This window comes from Lissotriton vulgaris, chromosome 10, assembly GCF_964263255.1.
Source record: "Lissotriton vulgaris chromosome 10, aLisVul1.2, whole genome shotgun sequence".
NCBI classification, from domain to species: domain Eukaryota; kingdom Metazoa; phylum Chordata; class Amphibia; order Caudata; family Salamandridae; genus Lissotriton; species Lissotriton vulgaris.
The window spans coordinates 605,870,679-605,890,498 of NC_141698.1; the positions used below are offsets into that span (position 1 = coordinate 605,870,679).

A 19,820-nucleotide genomic window follows, 5' to 3' on the forward strand; every position below is an offset into this window, starting at 1 on the left:
AGGCCGGATGAGCGGCTATGCGAAGGCGCGCGCTCAGCCATGCGCACAGCGTTATTGAAAGACCTCGGCGTCCCTCGAACAACCTTGATGTCAAATTGAAAAGACCTGTCGGCAAGGCTGCCCTCTCCGGGGGCGGCGTGTCTGTCACCTCTGCTGGGGGCATGGCGTGGAGTTCTCGCCTGTGTCGAGCTGTCCGCCCCGGTTACATCAGCCATTAGAGCCGCAGTGGAGCGGCGCGAGCTCAGGGGCATCAACCAGGTGACCCACTGCTCTCTTCTGGGAACATATACTCTCTGTGTTAATGGCGCAGGCGTGGTTGGTGGGGGCTGCCGCGAGGGGATGGGTGTGGGTCCGAGGGTTTTGGGGGTATGGAGGGAGTGAACATGAAAAATGTAACTAAGTCCATACAGATGTGTTTATGAATCACTGGACAGCCTGCCAGCTTGCCTGTATGTTATCTGCATGTATAGCACGCGTATACCGTTTGAAAGGCCTTGTTCTGGAGCTGCTGGTGCCCTGTCTGAGAAGTACCACATAAGCCACAATTGTTTACCCGTGCATAAAAGAAGACACCTCATGGATTCAAGGGTGCAATGAACACGTCGTACAGTTCCCCGTACTTTTCGTCATCGGAGTGTTCCTCTGTGTGAGGGTAAGCAGGCGAAAGGGGCAGGATATGTGCTAGTTAGGGAATGTTGTATATGAAGGAGTGTGAGTAAGTTGCTGTCTCCTAGTTTGTCAACTGTTGCATCAGTCAGTTTGCTGGATCTCCCTACCTAAGATGGGATAATGCTGCCCCTTTCGCTTGAGTACAGAAGGTAGGGCACCACCCACTACAATGAAATGAGTGGTGCATAAATGGGGCTAGTATTTATATACATTATGCGAGTAGAGGGTGCCCCGTTTATTTCTATCCTTAGATTCCTCTTTTTAATGCACACATGAATTCCATCCCCCACTCCATCCATCCCCCTATCCATCCATCCCCTCACTCCATCCATCCATCCCCTCCACTCCATCCATCCATCCCCCACTCCATCACTATCATCTTGCAAATCATCTTTATACACCAATACAGACTTTGCTAAAAATGTAATGCAACACGTTGTCATATACAATGCCAATAACTCAAACTTTAATGCTGTGAGACATATTGCATTGCAAATGTTTGTTCTTCCTGTTGCGATTGTTAACACCGACTTTCCATTGATTGCATCCATAAAACGTAGTTCAGGTTTCCTGATACCCTTGAACAAACTTATTTATAATCCCTTTAATATGTTCTTTCCCAGCTGTTAATGTTAAAACGGGTGACCTTTTCCCAGCAACTTTTCAAGATAAAGGGCCAGAAGAAGACCTACGTTCAGCTCGCAGTTTTACAGGCGGACCAGTAAGTTTACAAAGAGTTAATTGCAAGAGTTACAAATTCGTTTTATAATTAGAAAAATGTATTTATAGGTTTCCGAAGTTGGTACCTGCGTTACACAAAGCTGTGAGGTAAAAATAAAGGAGAGCAGTGGCCAGTGGCCAGTGGCTGCTGGTGAAATGTGAAAATGGTGAGGCATAAACTTTCCTGTTACAGTACTGAGTTTGAGCCGGAAAATTTAATATTAATGCTGCACTTGTGGCTACAATGGCTCCCAGTTTTGTTACCTATTTGCATATCAGCCGGAAAGTAATTGCAGCCGTTGTCAATATCACGGTAGACGGAGATCTTGTAAACAGCATGCAGCATTGGTGCAAGATCACAGGGGAGCGATGTGGCTTAACGGAATAAACATAAGCCTACATGCTCAGTGGCGGCTGGTGACATTTGAAGGTGGTAGGGTGTAAAATGTGCAGTTGAGCGAATCGCAGAGCACAAGCATAGCGATCTACCCAGAACGACTTAACGAGGCACGGGGAGAGGCGGGGAGGAGAAAGCAAAGTAATGTATAAATTCTTCCAGTTCCACCTGTACTAGACACATTGTCAATGTGATTTATCACCACACAGAGGTTGAGATGATGTGCATGTATCATCCATGTACTAACCACACCTCACTCCATCCGCTTTTTCCCTTTTGGTGCTTATTCAACTCTATACATCTTATGTACTGCGGTAATGTACTGTTGTTCAATAAAGTTAGTTGTTTATTCACATCCAACTGCAAATGTATATACCCCTAAATGTCCTAGAGTTAAACTGATGCCAAACCACAAATGTCTAAGCTCTCACTTGTTTTACTAATGTATTTAATATAGCCTTTCTCTTCCACATGCAGATGTTGTGCAACTTCTCATTCTATGACCCTTATTGTGAAAAACTCTTCCATCATCATGTCTAGCAGCACTATATTATAACTTTAAAATAAAAAATAAAATAAAAAACACAGCCTCTGTAAATGGGCCCTGATGTACCAGTACATAAGACATAAATCGCAATCAAAATATTGATGGGTTTTTAGATTGCGGGGAGCTGAGGTTTGATGAGAGATGACATAGTCACTCTGCCTTACCAAAGCATGCTTGGATGTCTATACACAAGCTGTTTTAGAAATTGCAAGTGCAGTTGGTAATCTTTAGTACTATAGCACAAAATGGATTCACATTGTAAGTCTTATGTTCTGTCTGCTGGTAAATGCAGTCCATACACACAGAGGTGGGAAGGTATGAGCTTGCAGCACAGCATAACAGTCCTGTTGCCCAAGCGGGGTTTCAAATGGGAAGAAGGGCTTGGGGTCTGAGTGACAGCATTTGCATGAGAGCGATTCTGTTCCCCTTTCTGTGATCGTCCAAAAATGCAGCCACAAAGCAAACAGGCACACTACAATACTGAAATGCTTGTAAATGTTGCCAGCTGCGCTTGTATTGCTGAGGGAAAGGTAATTTCTTGAGCACTCGAGATGGCAGGGCCTAGCATCAGAAACATTTACGAATGTCTGCAACTCTGCGCTAGTCTGCGTTTCCGCTTTATAAACATCAACACTCTTGGAAGTGCAGAGTCACTCTGCACTTCAAAGACTGTTAATGTTTATATAGTGGAAACGTGACCGAACATATTAAGAGCTGCAGCAGCTGGCTGCTTTACATCCTGGCGAGTGGATTTCGCTAAGTCCATGATCAAACATCGAAGTATGGTCGTAATGCTGGCCAGAGCAAGCACAGCTGAGCTGCCGACATTGGAGGGAGTGTCGTGTGTGCGACGTGTGCACTGTAGTAATGGCGGCGTTAGGTGCAGAGCAGACCTGACTACTTTGGAAGCACTAAAGTAGGCAGCTCTGCTCTTGCCATGATATCACACACAAGCAAAATAATACATTCTCACTCAGAGTAATTGGCAGGTCGGACATTCATCCATCATTCACGTTGCAGCCAGGCTGCCAATAAAGAAGTAGAGACGCACTGTGCGCACGCAGAACACTAAGTACCTTCTTCATATGGGAGCCTTAGCCCCGGCGCGCTTTTTACTTCGAGACAGCACACACTACAATCGTGTGTCCGAGGCTGCTCACATGCGTGCAGCAACTCTCACACTTAGTTGTCAGGTTTCTCCCATCCAAAACCAACATAATAAACCACCCACCTTATCCTAGAATCCGGACCCGTACATCACAGCCGCGTGTCCTCAAACATCCAGCCATCTGCTGTATGGTCTAACGTGACGTCTCTCGAATAGCACCTCACGCTCGCTCCTGGCTGGCTGGCTTGAGCAGTAGTGCGCATGTTCTGTTTAGGGCTTAAAGATTTTTGCGACCAGCCCGAACATGCTCACAAGGCTGTTCATTAGAAGGGCGGCCTGGAACAACCCACGCTCTTCTAATGAACAGCCTTGTGCGCATGTTCGGGCTGGTCGCAAAAATCTTTAAGCCCTAAACAGAACATGCGCACTACTGCTATGCACTCTGCTGTCCAGGCCACCTGATACATTCATCGATGCACTCTGTCCTGCTGCGGCTGCCCCGCCCCTTCTGAGCCGACTGCCTCCGGTGAGTGAGTGAGACTTGAGAGAGTGACGGCAGCAACGGCACACACGCTTGAAACTCTACTCATGCCTCAAATTAATTAGTGGGGCAACGCCCAGGCGCCCTAATGGACGCACCGCGCCTGTACATGCTTCTGATATAGGTGTACAGGGGAATGCAGAAAGCACTGAAAAAGCAGTGCCGTCTGAAGGAACTAACTAGCTCAGCCTGCAGGGATGAGGCATTGTTTACAAAGTACACAAAGTTTGAACACAATTCACTCGTGAGCCTGCTCAGCTGGAACAGCTGATCTCCCAAAGCTCGTTCTCCACTACTCAGAGACGTATTAAGTCATAGGCAAAGTGTTTCAGGGAGGTTGGGGGGCTGATTGCGCCAGCTTTCTTCTGCAGGTAGGCTTGCTCTGATGTCCTTGAATAATTCTTAAACAGACTACTGTATATAGCGTTTTCCTTCATTTGGTTCTAATCTGGATGATGAGCGAGAGTCTATTACAGACTTTATTCAGACAAATGTGTTTATATTTCATGCAACATCCATAAAAAGAACTTTCTTGCTGATTAAAACAGGACCTCAGAAATGACAAATGGGAGGGTGTTACAGATATTATTTGCAGAAATATTAGTGAGCTGCTGCTGTGTTACAATATTGAAAACACATGTCACTTTCCCTGAATATTAGATGCAAACATTTAGAATGTGGACCAGTGTGTATATGCACTCTCGGTGACCTGGTCGAAGAGGGCATGTCACAGATGGAGGCAATGAGGAGTCTGGAGAAGGACGAATCTGTGATTCTTAAACCCTCTGATAAAGGGGGTAACATTGTGATCATGTCCCGGGAACAATATACGGAGGAAGCATATCGTCAACTAAGGAACCGTGAATGTTATGAAACTACTACGAACAATGCTTATCAGGAAAGCATTGATAAATTCAATGAGCTTATCAACAAGTGGTTTTAAAAACGGATGTTGGACAGTGACGAACATTTATTTCTTCGAACTACAAATCCCACCTTGCCGACCTTTTATCACCTTCCCAAGGTGCACAGGGACCGACTAAAACCACCAGGGAGACCCATTGTCTCCTCTATGGGGAGTCTAACCGAAAATCTGTCAAAGTTTCTTGACCACTATCTGTTTGAAGCAGTATTGACATTGAAGTCCTACATTAAAGACACTACTGACTTCATTAATCACATTGAATCTATAACCTGGCAACCATCCTATTGTTTGTTGGCGTTAGACATAACCAGTCTCTACACGAGCATTGATCACCAACAAGGCCTCTATGCTATGGAGTATTTTCTGAAGAAAAGACCACTTAAGTTTTGCCATCCATAACACTATGCTATTAGAATTTGCTGAGTTTTGTCTGTTTAACAACATTTTCATTTTTCAGGGGGAACTGTTCAGGCAAACCTCGGGGACCGCGATGGGCACCTGCTTCGCCCCCAGCTATGCGAACTTGTTCGTTGGCTGGTGGGAGGAGCAGGTGGCCTGGTCTCCGGCTAATACAAAATGGTCTGAAAAAATTGTGTCGTGGAGCAGGTACATAGACGACCTGTTCCTCATCTGGAATGGCAGTGAAAGTGAGGCCGCCGACTATGTAAAACTTCTTAATGATAACACACTGAATTTACATTTCAGTGGGGATATTAGTTCGGTGGCAGCGAACTATTTAGACCTTAAAGTGGAAATCATAGACGGCAAAATCAATACATCTCTCTTCAGAAAGCCGACCGCGGGTAACAGCACATTACACGCGTCCAGCGGTCATCCAAGGAAACTAGTGAACAGCATCCCCTGTGGGGAATTCCTTAGATTAAAACGGAATTGCTCCAGAGATAGGGATTTTGATTTGGCAGCAAGAGAGAGCACTAATCGATTCCTGACTAGGGGTTATGATGCTAAAGTGTTGCAAAATACTTTACAGAGAGCTAGAACTAAAAGTAGGGAAGATTTATTAAAACCAGCGAAATCTGGGAAGGAGACTAAACAATTCAGAATTATCACAACCTACTCTGGAGATGCCAACCTGTTAAGATCTATAATGAGGAGAAATTGGCATATCTTGGGGGACAGATAATATCATTGGGTCCGATATTTCTACGGGACCATTAATAACCTTTCGAAAAGCCCGTTCCCTGAAAGATAGTCTCATCCATAGCCATCTGTCAGATCTCACTCCTAGACAAGGTACCCTGAGCGATATGAGGGGATTCTTTCCTTGCGGAAAGTGCAAGGCCTGTGCCTTTAGCAGAAGGGTTCTCTCATATAACATCAAAGGGTTATCAACAGAGAGAAAGATACCCAAATTCATGACCTGTCTAACCACTCACGCAGTTTACTGTTTGGTTTGCCCCTGTGGCCTCCGCTACATAGGGAGCACCATCCATAGCGTTAAAATCAGAGTGCTAGAACATATGCGGGCCATTGGTAAAAGGGACCTGAACTATCCAGTAGCCCACCACTTTGCCATTAAACATGGGGGTAACAGGGATCTGTTACGATACTTTAGTTTGGATTGTATACCCAGTATTGCCAGAGGAGGTGACAGAGTGTTGAGACTCAGGAGACTGGAGTCTCGTTACATAGTGGATTTACAAACTAAATCCCCAAATGGCTTGAATTCAGGGGAAGAACTAATGGTCCATTTGGGATGATGAATTCTACTGCCACTGTAAATTGTTAAAGCATTGTGTAGAGCTATTGATTTATGAACTGTATTGTATTTTGTTGCTTAATTTTCTGGTACAGACTTGAACATATAGATAAACTGAATGGCTGCCGATACACAGCGTGAATTTGGAAATGTGGAAATTTGCCAGCAGCCGGCATTTAGGCCGCTTATGGCGATCCACGGCAAAATTGTTTTACGTTGGGTACATGCCGTTTTAAGAGTCTGTTTTTGCAAGTATACTGGTTTGCATTATGTGTCTCTTGAATAAGCTTTGTTTACATTTACTGTTAATATAAGCAGGCATGCTTCGTTTGTCGAAATGTAGACCATTCCAAGAGGGCGCGTGCCCTTTACTGACACTTGGGCGCTAGTCCTTATTTCATTTCCCTATCATGTTGATTCAAATAAATGGCGTTTTGGGATACCACCACTGTAAACACACTGACGAAGGTAATCTACCGAAACGCGTCTGTGAAATAAAAACCGCTGATGCTGCAACCAACCCCGTGAGTGCTGCATTTTCTTTCTGAACTGGGAGAATATTGAGCGTGAATATATATATATATATATATATATATATATATATATTCACACACACACATACATTGCGCTCATCAAATCCAGGCAGATCCCCAGGAATGAAAGACAGCACTCGGGAGGTTCCTTCTCACAGAGTAGTTTATTAACTTCAGGCTATACCACAGATGCGTTTCAGCGATTTGCCTTCGTATATATATATATATATATTCTCCCAATCCTGGCTTAGATTACAGAAGAACAGGCACCGACTCCGTGGATGTATTCAAAGGTTCTTTTATTCACCAAATACAAGCGATCAGACGCGTTTCGGCGGATGGAACCGCCTTGCTCACTACATCTGTTTTACACCTTGAATGTGAACCACATTTATACTCGTGCCAATTAATCAATCAGAAAAAATAACCATGTGACAAATTTAACATGTGATAGTGAACATAGAAGAGTTGAGAGCGCTTGAAAATTCTGCAAGTCATTGTGACACAACACGAAAGTAATTATTTTAAATGCTTGTAAATGCGTCTTTACATATAAACATTTCCGACTAAGTGTGCCGGTTTAAAGTAATATTTGAATGAGAGATAATGTGGTGTCAAAACAATGAAAGAATGAAAAACATGTGTATAGCCTGCTTTCACACACGTGTTGGTTGAAAGGGAAGAGTTCCTTACCACTGTCTGTTAAAAACGGGTCTTTTCCTTGGCATTCTGTAACCTCGTAGAGCTGTTCTGCCTTGCCTGCCAGAAAGAGTTGTTTCTCTGTTGTTATATATACTGTCTACTTCTCTGGTCGGTGGCTACCGCTCTCGTCACGGTGGGTGCACCAGCTCACAAGGACGAGCTGGTATAATGTATGTTCCAAAAGAGATGCTGGGCTCTTAAACTCCAATAAGTTTATTTAAATTCATACGTGCAACCCTCTGCTGAAAAGGGACTTTATAGTTAGCTCAGGTAACTAGAACTGCTGAAGTTCAATGGTTGTGTACAAGTGAAATCTGAGCCTAACTATAACTTGCGCCCCCACAATGCACCACTTATGACCTTGCATATTTCATTGCTCGTGACATGGTCAATGAGATCGCTGATGACATCTCAAATGACATCACGTTTTTTTAAAACTATTTCATACTAACTGTAACCTGTCACCTTTGAGAGTGGGTGTGTAATTGGCTGTGTGTGTCTGTAAGTGCCTGTGTGACTGCGTGTGTGAGTGCCTCTGTGTCTGTAAGTGGGTATGAGAGCCTGTGTTAGTGGGTGTGTTAGTGCCTGTGTGTCTGTGAGTGGGTATGAGAGTGCCAGTGTGGGTCCGAGAGTCGGTATGTAAGTGCCTGTGTGGGTCTGTGAGTGGGTGTGTGAGTGCCTCTGTATGTATGTGAGGGGGTGTGTGAGTGGTGGTATTGATTTGGGCACTTAACATATTTAAAGGGAGAACCATTGCCTGTGGGGTCACCATGGGATGACAAGAAAGAAACAACTCATAACAGTCACTGGACATCAGATTGTGCTCCAATAGGTAGGGGTAATTTCATTTCCTCCTGGGCTAATTTGGTTATAGTGCCTATATTTAAGAAGGGCGATAAAGCAGAACCAAATTGCTACCATTCCATTTTCCTCCTGGACTCCTCGGCAGAACTCCTAGGGAGGGTTTATTTTAAAGAGATTAGAGCACTGGGCAATCGGTAATGCCATCTTGTCTAAAGCTCAGTAGGATTCAGAATGGGACTTGGGATGGTGGAGCAATACCTAAAACTTGAACTCCTGATTGGGGAGTATACAAGAGCCAAAGCAGGATCGCTCCATCTGTGCTTCTCCGATCTTTCCAGTGCATTGGACTTAGTAGACAACTCAATTTTATGGCACATAGTGCTGACTTTTGGGGCTCCTATAGAGATTGTTAGCCTTATTACACACTTATATGAGAACCTCTCAACAAAAGTGGGGGTTTGGCCCAAATGGGGGGTTAACTCCCCTTTTGAGAATTATTTGAGTTATACGCCTAGGATGTGTACTGGCTCCCTTTTTATTTTCTATATTTAATAACGGGGTCGATGACACTTTACAGCCCTTGCAGGCCGATGTACCAATGCATGCTGTCACCCAGTGCCTGTATTCCTTTATGCAGATGATGCAGCCTTTATTTCAAGGACCGCAGTCGGACTCCAGAGATTAATAGATTCCTTTGAGGATTTTCTGGCATCTAGGGCATTAATAATCAATAAGCCCAAAACTTTCTGAATGAGCTCTGGGAAAACACCCAAGAACGTAAGATCTTTTTATCTTGAGGGGATCCAGATAGCAAAGGTTAAGTCCTTTTGCAATTTGGGTATCTTATTCACCTCCAAGGCCTCCTTGACAGACCATGGACCTTTCAGAAGCTCTCCCTGGTGAGGGGAACTGGGGCTGCGAGCTGCTGGAGACTTTTAAAAATTGCGATTTAAGGCAACTTGATCTTAGCATTACAAGCATTACATTTGGAGCGTTTTTTAACTGCTTTTAAAACCGCCGTATCTTTACCTCTGGGGGCTGTCAGCATAAGGGGAATTGAGCTTTAGGTACTCTGACACTCCTTACACCTACTATTCCTCTCCTTTCAGCCCAGCCGTTTTCTGACAACATTCGGCGGCGGTGGGCGCCATCTTGAGCGAGGCAGGTGAGGTCAGCGCTCTAGTCGCGCCGTCCTCCCGCCCTCCTGGTGTATTTAGGTGAGCCCTTCCCAGCGCTCTGTGCCTTTCAGAAGCTCTCCCTTGTGAGGGGAACTGGGGCTGCGAGCTGCTGGAGACTTTTAAGAATTGCGATTTAAGGCAACTTGATCTTAGCATTACAAGCATTACATTTGGAGCGTTTTTTAACTGCTTTTTAAACCACCGTATCTTTACCTCTGGGGGCTGTCAGCATAAGGGGAATTGAGCTTTAGGTACTCTGACACTCCTTACACCTACTATTCCTCTCCTTTCAGCCCAGCCGTTTTCTGACAACATTCGGCGGCGGTGGGCGCCATCTTGAGCGAGGCAGGTGAGGTCAGCGCTCTAGTCGCACCGTCCTCCCGCCCTCCTGGTGTATTTAGGTGAGCCGTTCCCAGCGCTCTGTGCCTTTCAGAAGCTCTCCCTGGTGAGGGGAACTGGGGCTGCGAGCTGCTAGAGACTTTTAAGAATTGCGATTTAAGGCTACTTGATCTTAGCATTACAAGCATTACATTTGGAGCGTTTTTTAACTGCTTTTAAAACCGCCGTATCTTTACCTCTGGGGGCTGTCAGCATAAGGGGAATTGAGCTTTAGGTACTCTGACACTCCTTACACCTACTATTCCTCTCCTTTCAGCCCAGCCGTTTTCTGACAACATTCGGCGGCGGTGGGTGCCATCTTGAGCGAGGCAGGTGAGGTCAGCGCTCTAGTCGCGCCGTCCTCCCGCCCTCCTGGTGTATTTAGGTGAGCCCTTCCCAGCGCTCTGTGCCTTTCAGAAGCTCTCCCTGGTGAGGGGAACTGGGGCTGCGAGCTGCTGGAGACTTTTAAGAATTGCGATTTAAGGCAACTTGATCTTAGCATTACAAGCATTACATTTGGAGCGTTTTTTAACTGCTTTTAAAACAGCCGTATCTTTACCTCTGGGGGCTGTCAGCATAAGGGTAATTGAGCTTTAGGTACTCTGACACTCCTTACACCTACTATTCCTCTCCTTTCAGCCCAGCCGTTTTCTGACAACATTCGGCGGCGGTGGGCGCCATCTTGAGCGAGGCAGGTGAGGTCAGCGCTCTAGTCGCGCCGTCCTCCCACCCTCCTTCCTTCCTATAAATGTGCAAGGCGGCCAGACGGCGCAGCTGGCTGGCGCAGCGGGCGCGCCGGTCGTGCGCCGAAGCCGCGCCTAAGCCAAGCCTGTCTGCGCCCGTCCGCACCAGGACTGCGCCGGGCGCGGGCCATGCCGCCCAAAACCATCCAGCCATAAGGTACGACTCTAACGAGCTTCTCTCAGTGCGCCAGACAACGGCCAGCCATAGCTGTAAGGGACACCCCCCTACTGATCGTCTCTGGGGCCCATTTTCATGCCGCCTTTGCAGATGGTCGTCCCTGGGACCCGCTTGCGTAATCTCCAACCCACTCCCCCCACCAATACACAAGCTTATCACCTTTAAAGGCGGACTCATCAATGCCAGGTCTTTAGCATGTCATGGACAAGATATTCATGACCTCATACTTTCTCACGACCTAGACGCCCTTTTTATTACCGAAACCTGGCTAAACGACGCGTCCAACCCTGACTTGGTAACCGCCCTCCCTCTCGACTTTACCATCCATAGGCGGGACAGACCCTGCGGCAGGGGAGGGGGGATAGCTATCATCACCAAGAAACGCTTTATGTGCCACACATTTGACCTGGCCCACCTCAAGGACTGTGAGGGCATAGGCTTTGTGATCCAAATCAACTCCTCCACCTCCTTTTCAGGAGGACTAGTCTATCGCCCCCCTGGAAACGCAACGCCATTCTTGGATTCTCTTGTCGAGATTCTTGGGTCACTTATGTCCCATTATCCTACTTTCACCCTCCTTGGGGATTTTAACCTTCATTTGGAATCCTGCGCAGACCCTCACACTTCAAGTTTCCAACAATCACTCGACATTTTTGGCCTCTCTCAACTGGTCACTCCCCCAACGCACCGGGCTGGCCACACGCTAGACGGCAACTGTACAAATTTAGTTACTCTAGCTATATCCCCCCCGATCCCACAAATATGGACCGATCACTGTTTTATCCCTTTCTCTATCAAGGCAAAACCCTTAGCGCAACTGAATACCAAGTGCTCCCCTACCCCCTTCTCGACCAACTGGAAGAAAGTGGCAGAGCGCATTAAGTTGAACCCCCAGCCCCCATCCCCCCCTCCCACTATTGTTGGAGACGTATCGCAAGACTCCAACAACTTTCACACGTGGATCGATAAAGTGGTCTCGGTTAATTCCAACCCAAGTAATCAAAAATCAGTCTATCGCAAAAGAAAGCCCAATGCCCCCTGGTATACCCAGACCCTCACCGAAAGTCACCTTATGTGCAGGGTCCTAGAAAGAGAGTGGAGGAAAACTTACGACCATACTTCCAGAACCCTATACATCCTGCAGAGGAAACAATACCTCTCTAACATAAAAAAAGCTAAAAAGGAGTTCTTTACTACAGCCATAGAGGAAGCTAAACAGAAACAGCAAACAATTTTTAATATAGTCAAGTCTTTCACCCACCCCAAAGCCCTCGCACTTGAAATTCCTCCATCCCAAACCCTTTGCGATCAAATAGCTGATTTTTTCATCGAGAAAATCAATAATATTCACAAGGACTCCCCCCCCCCCCCCTTAATCCCCATTCAAGAAGTTGTCACCAATTTACCCACCTTGGGTAACTTCTCAACAGTCTCCCTGTTGCAAACACAGAAGGCTATTATGACCTGTAGATCGGGAGCCCCCACGGACTCTTGCCCCCCGATTATCCTCCACCATCTCATCGAGGCTGTCAACCCCACAATCAACGCCATTGTCAACGAATCCCTCAGCTCAGGCATCGTCCCCGTTGAATGGAAAAAGGCCATTGTTAAGCCCCTAATGAAAAAACAAAACAAATCCCCGACAGACCTATCTAATATGCGCCCAATTTCCTTACTTACGGCACTAGGCAAAATTACAGAGCAGCTAGTACACGAGGAGTTAAAAGCCTTTGTGGAAAACAATCACATCCTGCACCCACAGCCATCAGGTTTTCGCCCTGGCCGTTCCACTGAAACTGCATTGATCGAGCTATCGGACTCCATTAAGTTCCTGCAGGATGAGGGGAGACAAGCTGTACTCATCCTGCTCGACTTAACCGCAGCATTCGACACCATCTCACATGCCATTCTCATTAATAGAATGCGCGAGATTGGTGTAACGGGTACAGCACTAACATGGATAACATCATTCCTATCCAACAGATCTCAAACAGTTTCATTAGGCCCCTTCCTCTCGGGCGAAAGACCCACCACATCAGGAGTGCCCCAGGGGTCCATACTCAGTCCACTCTTTTTTAATATCTACATGGCCCCCCTCCTTACAGTGATTGAATCCCACGGAATCCTCGTTACATCTTATGCTGACGACACTCAGCTCGTCGTCACCATAGATAAAAAATGCACTGATGCCGCCCTCAGATTTCAGAACTGCCTCTCCCAAGTCTTCTCTTGGCTCAACAATAATCATCTTAAGTGTAATAGTGCCAAAACGGAAATTATACCCTTAGGTAAAGACATCCTCTTCTCCCCAAAAGATTGGTGGCCTCAAAACTCTGAAGCCCCGCCGAGTGCGGTTTCCTCGGCCCGCAACCTGGGTGTCCAATTCGATTCGTCCCTCAGTTTTGACGATCATATGCGCATCACTGCAGGGTGCTGTTTCAGTCTCATTAGACAGCTGAAGAAATTCTTCGACTTCCTTCCCATCTCAGCCAGGAAATCAGTCGCGGTGGCCTTAATCCTATCCCGGCTGGATTACTGTAATGGCCTTTTAGCAGGAATAAAGAAGTCCACCCTCAAGAAACTGCAAAGCGTTCAACACGCGGCGGCCAGGCTCGTTCTCAAACTTCCAAGAAGGTCCTCGGCCTCAGCAGCCCTTAACACTCTTCACTGGCTGCCCCTCCACAAAAGAATCCTCTTCAAACTCCTTGTCACAGTTTTTAAAGCCACCAGGAATACAGGCCCTTCTTACCTGTCTAAGCGCTTTTTGCACTACACTCCATCGCGTTACTTGAGGTCATCAGGAGCCAACCTGGTTACTGTTCCTAGAATCAAGTTAAAAACGAAAGGAGGAAAAACTTTTTCATTCCTGGCGGCTAAGGCATGGAACGGCCTCCCCTTCAACCTCAGGCACGCCCCCACAGAAAGCCTTTTCAGGAAGCTCCTGAAGACCTGGATATTCCCACAGTCTGATTCATCGGTTCTCGCAGCCATCTGATCTATGCCTCACCGAGCTGGTTCTTCTGTAGGCTTAGCGCCAAGATGCTCCTTCCGGAGCGATAGTTGCGCTATACAAATCCCCATAAATATCAAATATCAAATATCAAATGTACTCAGTGCCAGGCTGCAGTATAAAAGATCCTGTGAGGAGGTTTTTCGATTTTCCAGTATCTTGGGCAGCAAACCCATTAAAGAGATTGTCACAATTTTGAAGGCCTAGGCCATATCTGTGGCAACCTGCGGTGGAGGGCTGTGGTTTTATGCAGACGCTAAATCTGCACGGATTGAAGAAAATTAATTTCTATGGCGTTTGCTGTGCACCCCACCCACGGCTCCAGCTATTGTACTGCACAGAGAAGCGAGGTTGCCCCACTTGGATGTTATCTGGAAAGTCAAACCTATATTCTTATTGTGTTTGATTGCCTTTGGAAGTTCAGTTTCTGAGTTGGCTCATATCAAACAGGATTGTCTTACCCTGTATTATACCCTAAAAAATCACATGATTGTCTTCTATTGATAAAACCCTTAAAACGGTATTAGTTCTTCCAGGTGTTGCATACCAGCTCAAAATTTTAACACTGGAGAACACGCCAATAAAGTCTACTATGCTTGATGCTAGGGCAATAGGAAGAGCAGTGGGAAACGAGAAGAAACAGACAGTGGTAACTTATATGTTCCAAATTTTACCCCTGGACTGTCAACCCTATCCTACCTGGGTGATATCAGCACTGTTATGTCTTGACTAGACTAAGGTTTAATAATGCACATCAGCTGGTATCGTACTCTAAAGTAAACCAATGGAATTTAAGTACAACCACTTGCCCATGCAATGGGGCTTCCAAAGAATGCACTTTCTGCTTTTTTGTCAGTTTTATGCAAGTCTAAGGAACCAATTTTTATTGCACATAACATAAGAGACATTAAAGTTGCCATGACTTTCTTGTTTAGTTTGGAATCCTTCGCTATTTGTTTTAATGTAGCCTCATTTATTTGTAAAGCAGTTTGCTTAAGGAACCGAACATTTTAAGAAGTAGGGTTTGCTTGTGTTTCTTGCATTATTGAACTGGATTATGAATGTTATTTTATTCATACATTTTTAAACAAAATGGTTGGGATTGTTTTGTCATGGCTTTTCTGGCCTGTGCCTATAGTGCCGAAATAAAGTTTTGAGTAGAGTTCTCCAATAGATCAACAATTTATTCACCCCCATTTAGAATTTCATTTTGTTATTCATGTGGAATATGAGAGGAAACACACTTCCTTTCCCTTTGCCAAGCTCAGGAAGTTAGAATAATTTGTGCATTACTGAAGTGGAGCTTCAATTGGGACACCTGCTGTGTTTATATTTGTAAGTGCTTCCTGTTGAGGTTTAATTTTTGTGAAATCGACACCAGTGCCAGAATCAAACCTCATTGTTTTCAAGAAGAGTCCCCAGTTTTGGCGAAAATGTCTACCGAACTGGAGTACTTTCATTTGGTTAATTAGTAAGTGCTACATGATTGGGTAAATGTCTTGTGCATATTTTACACCACAGTTGCGTAAAGGGCCACGAGGTGTGCATGTACATGTCAAGGTTTCAGATTGCTTATGTGTGAGTTTCATAATTTCAGTTTATTTATGAGTGACTTTCAACGACAGAGTGACACTTTATCGTGAACAAAATCAAGCAATAAAGATGAGGGAAACATATAAATATAGAAATTACATGCATTTGAGCAACAAGAAACTCTAAGAAGATCTTAAAACTGCTGCAAAGCACCAGAAATGGAAGGGCACTTTGCATCCGGCAGAGCCAGTGAGTGTGTGACACAGTGACCAGTCCAGACTTTGGTACAGTTGGGTCCCAAACACTCATAAAAAACACCTGAAATGGAAAGTAACTAACCTATTGTGCCTTTTTAAGACTATCCTACTGCATAATACTAATGCATCATATGAATTGTGTACAGTCATTTATAGTTACCTGAAGTGGAAAGTACAACAGACTGACAGAATAAAAAGAACCTTTTAGTTGTTTTTAGCTACTTCTTTGTCCTGACGCCTCACCCAAACATTCTGGCCCCGCCCCCACCATTGTAGTCATAAGTGTGAGTGCAGTCCTGCTGGAGCAATCAATAATAACCAGAAATTAGATTGCTGCAGCCTTGCTGCTTGAGTTCACACAGGGTGTGCTGGGGGCCCCACAACAATAGACTGGTGCAACCTGCTGTGTTAATTGCAAACAGGGTGAGTCAGGTGCTTACTATGAAAGAATGCTTTTCCTGGTCTTTGGCATCTGATCTCCCAGCTCTGTCTGCCACAGTAACTACTTCTACAGGCTAAGGCCATTTCTACGCATGGCTGCCTATTCGCTGCTGCTGGCATTATTGTGTTCGGAGCAGGCAGGCTGATTGTGTCTCTCTTAGGTTTCTTCCCAAGTGGAGACAGGAGTCAGTCTTCCCAGCTGACAGTCCATCCTCAGGGTGGGACCACTCCAACTGGGAATGGACAAATTGTTCTCCCCTGGCCCCTCTAGACAAATGACCAGAGTTGTGGTCAGGTGTTGTTGACTTGTCAGCAACATGTTTATATCATGATCTGATCCCATTGAGGCAGCTGACATTGCTTGGGCTGGAACTGGCGGGACTCGAGATTGAGAGGAACACAACATGATGCTGCCAGTTTGACCTCCTTCACAGCACTATGAGGGTTCCAGTATGTGCCCCAGGCAGCGCTACTGGTCTGTTTCTTTCCTCCTGTTGCTGAGGGGCCTACCAAACCTTGCTCCGGGCCAGTTGTGATGGCCTGCTACATAATTAATGTGAAGCCTTGCCAAAAGCAACAGAAGGCAGCAAAACAATACTGATCCACATAGGCCTGCAGTCCTGACTGGATAATGAATTCCGTCTGTTCAGATGTAATTTTGGTCATCACGCATTGCTGACTTCTTGGTCTGACCAGAGAAACTGATCCAGGGCTTGATGACTGAAAGAAGTGCTTGGCCTTTGCTGTAAACAGCAGTACTCCCCTCTTAAATTCCAGCCTGTCCCGCTGCCAGTGTGATATGATAATCAGGCTCCATGCAGCAGTGCAGACAAAAACCAGTTTATGGCAAGGCACCACCCTATCCTCAAGCATCTGCCAAAGGCAATGCTTATGTTTTACCACCAGTGCTGCTAAGACCATGTGGTGCAGCCCATACTCAGAGACTGGATTCCCAGCAGTTTGATATGAAGCTCTTGAAACCTGTGCCTACTATTGTCATATAGATATATATAGCTTGTATGCTGTGTTGAGTTAGCATGAGCTTTTTAGGAGTTTAAACGCCATTTTACCTTTCTGCTGCTTTTGCGCACAACACATAGCTGTTGCTTTAGCTTTGAGCCTAGTAGAATGTTTTTGATTCATGCCAGAATAATATGTTGTTGCTCTGATATCAGCCTTGCTTGGCGAGCTGTGTCTGTACAGTGTGTGCAGAAACCTTCAAGGATATCTCAACACAGTGGTTGTTGTGAGTACTGATCTTCGCACGTTCCTAGACATAACATGCATGCAGCTGCTGCCAAGTTCTGACTTTAGCCGCGTTTTATATTGCTTTGCACAAGAGCATACAAACACACTTGATGGTGCTTCGCATGCAGAGAGCTGGTTGCTGATGATGTGATCCCTTACCACTAGGATCTTGAGGTATGGGGCCGCCCTGCTAAAACCCAAAGAGACCTTCTTAGATATAATATAATATACTAGCTAGGGAGGGTGGGAATTAGGTTTTGTTAAACCCTATTCATTTTAGCATAATACCATGCTTTAACCATTTGTGTTCTATGGACTAGTGACTATGCTGATTACTTTGTTTCTTATAATATGTTTGCTTGTATTAGCTAAGATACTGCGTTTGAGAACACTGCATTAGTGAATAAACATTTCAAATATGCACGTGTCCACTTTTACTCCTTGTTCTGGAGTGAGATGATTGTATAACGAAAGAGTGTTCATGTGTTCCACGTTACCTGAGGTGTACTAAGTCCATGTTCTGGTTTGTCTAAGCATTGGGAGATTGTGATAACCAATGAGACACTGTAGCTAGTCTGGTAGGGGATTTCTGGGTACTAAGGTGAGTTTTGGCACACCCTAATTCACTGAGGTTCCAAGCCTCTATGCACAGTTCTGTATGAGCACGGAATCCCTGCGACATGGCGCCCAATCGTTGGTGGTCTTATTACATGGTACTTGAGTAGTACATCATTCAGTCCTTAACCCCTTCACTGTTGTTTCCGGTTAACGGCGGTGTCGGGCAAACCTATCTGTATCCGTATAGGTCTTTTCAAGCTTGAATCTTACTAAAACGGTTGCATTGAGTTACTACCCAGTTGTGCTACAAAGTTTTCTTTGTACCTTTTTTCTTTCTGTGTCACTATGGCTGCAGTGGACATTGAGCAACATAGCCGCATTGCGGTGCGCAATCATTTACAGAATTATAATGTCCCCAAAGATGGTATGGCCGAGATCATGGTGGTGAGTGCAGAGGTGGCTTACCCGTATGAGATTTTCTACTCATGGGTGACCTTCCCAGCTATGAATGCAGATACTCGTGTGTTCGACACATACACTCCCACGGCTGTGCCAGCAGAATATGCACCATATAGGGCACAGGAGATTCCTATTGATACTTGGCAGCATCGAGTTTGGTTTAATGGCGCCCTACCCCATTCATTATCAGCTCCAAGGTTAGGTCCTTTGTCCATTCCAGGCGCAACTTGGCCTGTTTTGGCTGGGTTTACGCCTCATCCTCAGCACGCAGCATGTAACGTGGCTGAGTTGAGACGACTACATGTGGTCGCAATTAGCATGATTAGGTCGTTAGTGCAATACATTACCCGGAATCTCCTGGGCAGGGCCCCGGGTTGTACGGCTCTTCCTGCCGGACAGGGCGGAATGAAGCTCAGTCCCGTTATGGTCAACGCTGTAATGGGCAAGCGCACCCAAGAGAAGGATGATTTTCCTTTCTGGCTTGCCGAAAAGTTTGACCAACTGGAAGCAGTATTTCCTAACACGTCTCCTGGTGAGAAACACAGGATTCTGACAATTAGCTTACCGAAGGACTTGACCCCCGAAGTCGGTGACTGTGAGACCTCTGAAAAGACATTTGTGGCGGTCTACACGAGGTGTTACGGCACTCTGTCTATGACTGTCCTGCTGACGGTCCTTAAACGTGTTCAAGATGAACATAGACCAGAGGCTGCGGTTGAATTGGGTATGCGTCTCTGTGGCGCCTTTGATGTGGTTTCCGATCTCATTCTTGCTAATGTCAAGGGGGATGGGGTGAACTATCAGGTTGCCAATGCTTTGCAGGCGATTCCCGATGACGAAAAACCCCGGCAGTTGGCGAGGATTATTGTGGCGGCTTATAAGACCGTGGGCCGCAATAGTAGGGGTCTCAAGCCTTTTTCTACTAAAGAGAAAAAACAACCCCAAGGGCAGAAGTCGGAAAGCGACGACCAGCCCAAGACCAAAAAACAAAATTGGCCTAAAAAACAAAAACAGGAGTCTCGTCCTGCGTCTCCATTGCCTGCGCCTACAGAACGTGTTTATGACTTGCGCAATGATAAAATCACCTGATCGTTTTCAGGTTTATGACCAACGCTCTCCTTGTTTTTTTCAGGAGTCATCTGCCTTTTCGACCGGTGGTGGAGGAGGCGGC

General features: G+C 45.7%; 1 protein-coding gene across 1 annotated transcript in view; it reads left to right on the forward strand.

Annotated features, from left to right (window-relative positions):
• The window catches only part of NTAN1 (N-terminal asparagine amidase), a 366,637-nt gene that overhangs the window by 196,916 nt on the left and 149,901 nt on the right, over nt 1-19,820 (forward strand). The window contains exon 8 of the mRNA XM_086941444.1: nt 1,293-1,390. Within this exon, the coding sequence (XP_086797570.1) occupies nt 1,293-1,390 (98 nt within the window). The remainder of the gene's footprint in view (nt 1-1,292; nt 1,391-19,820) is intronic.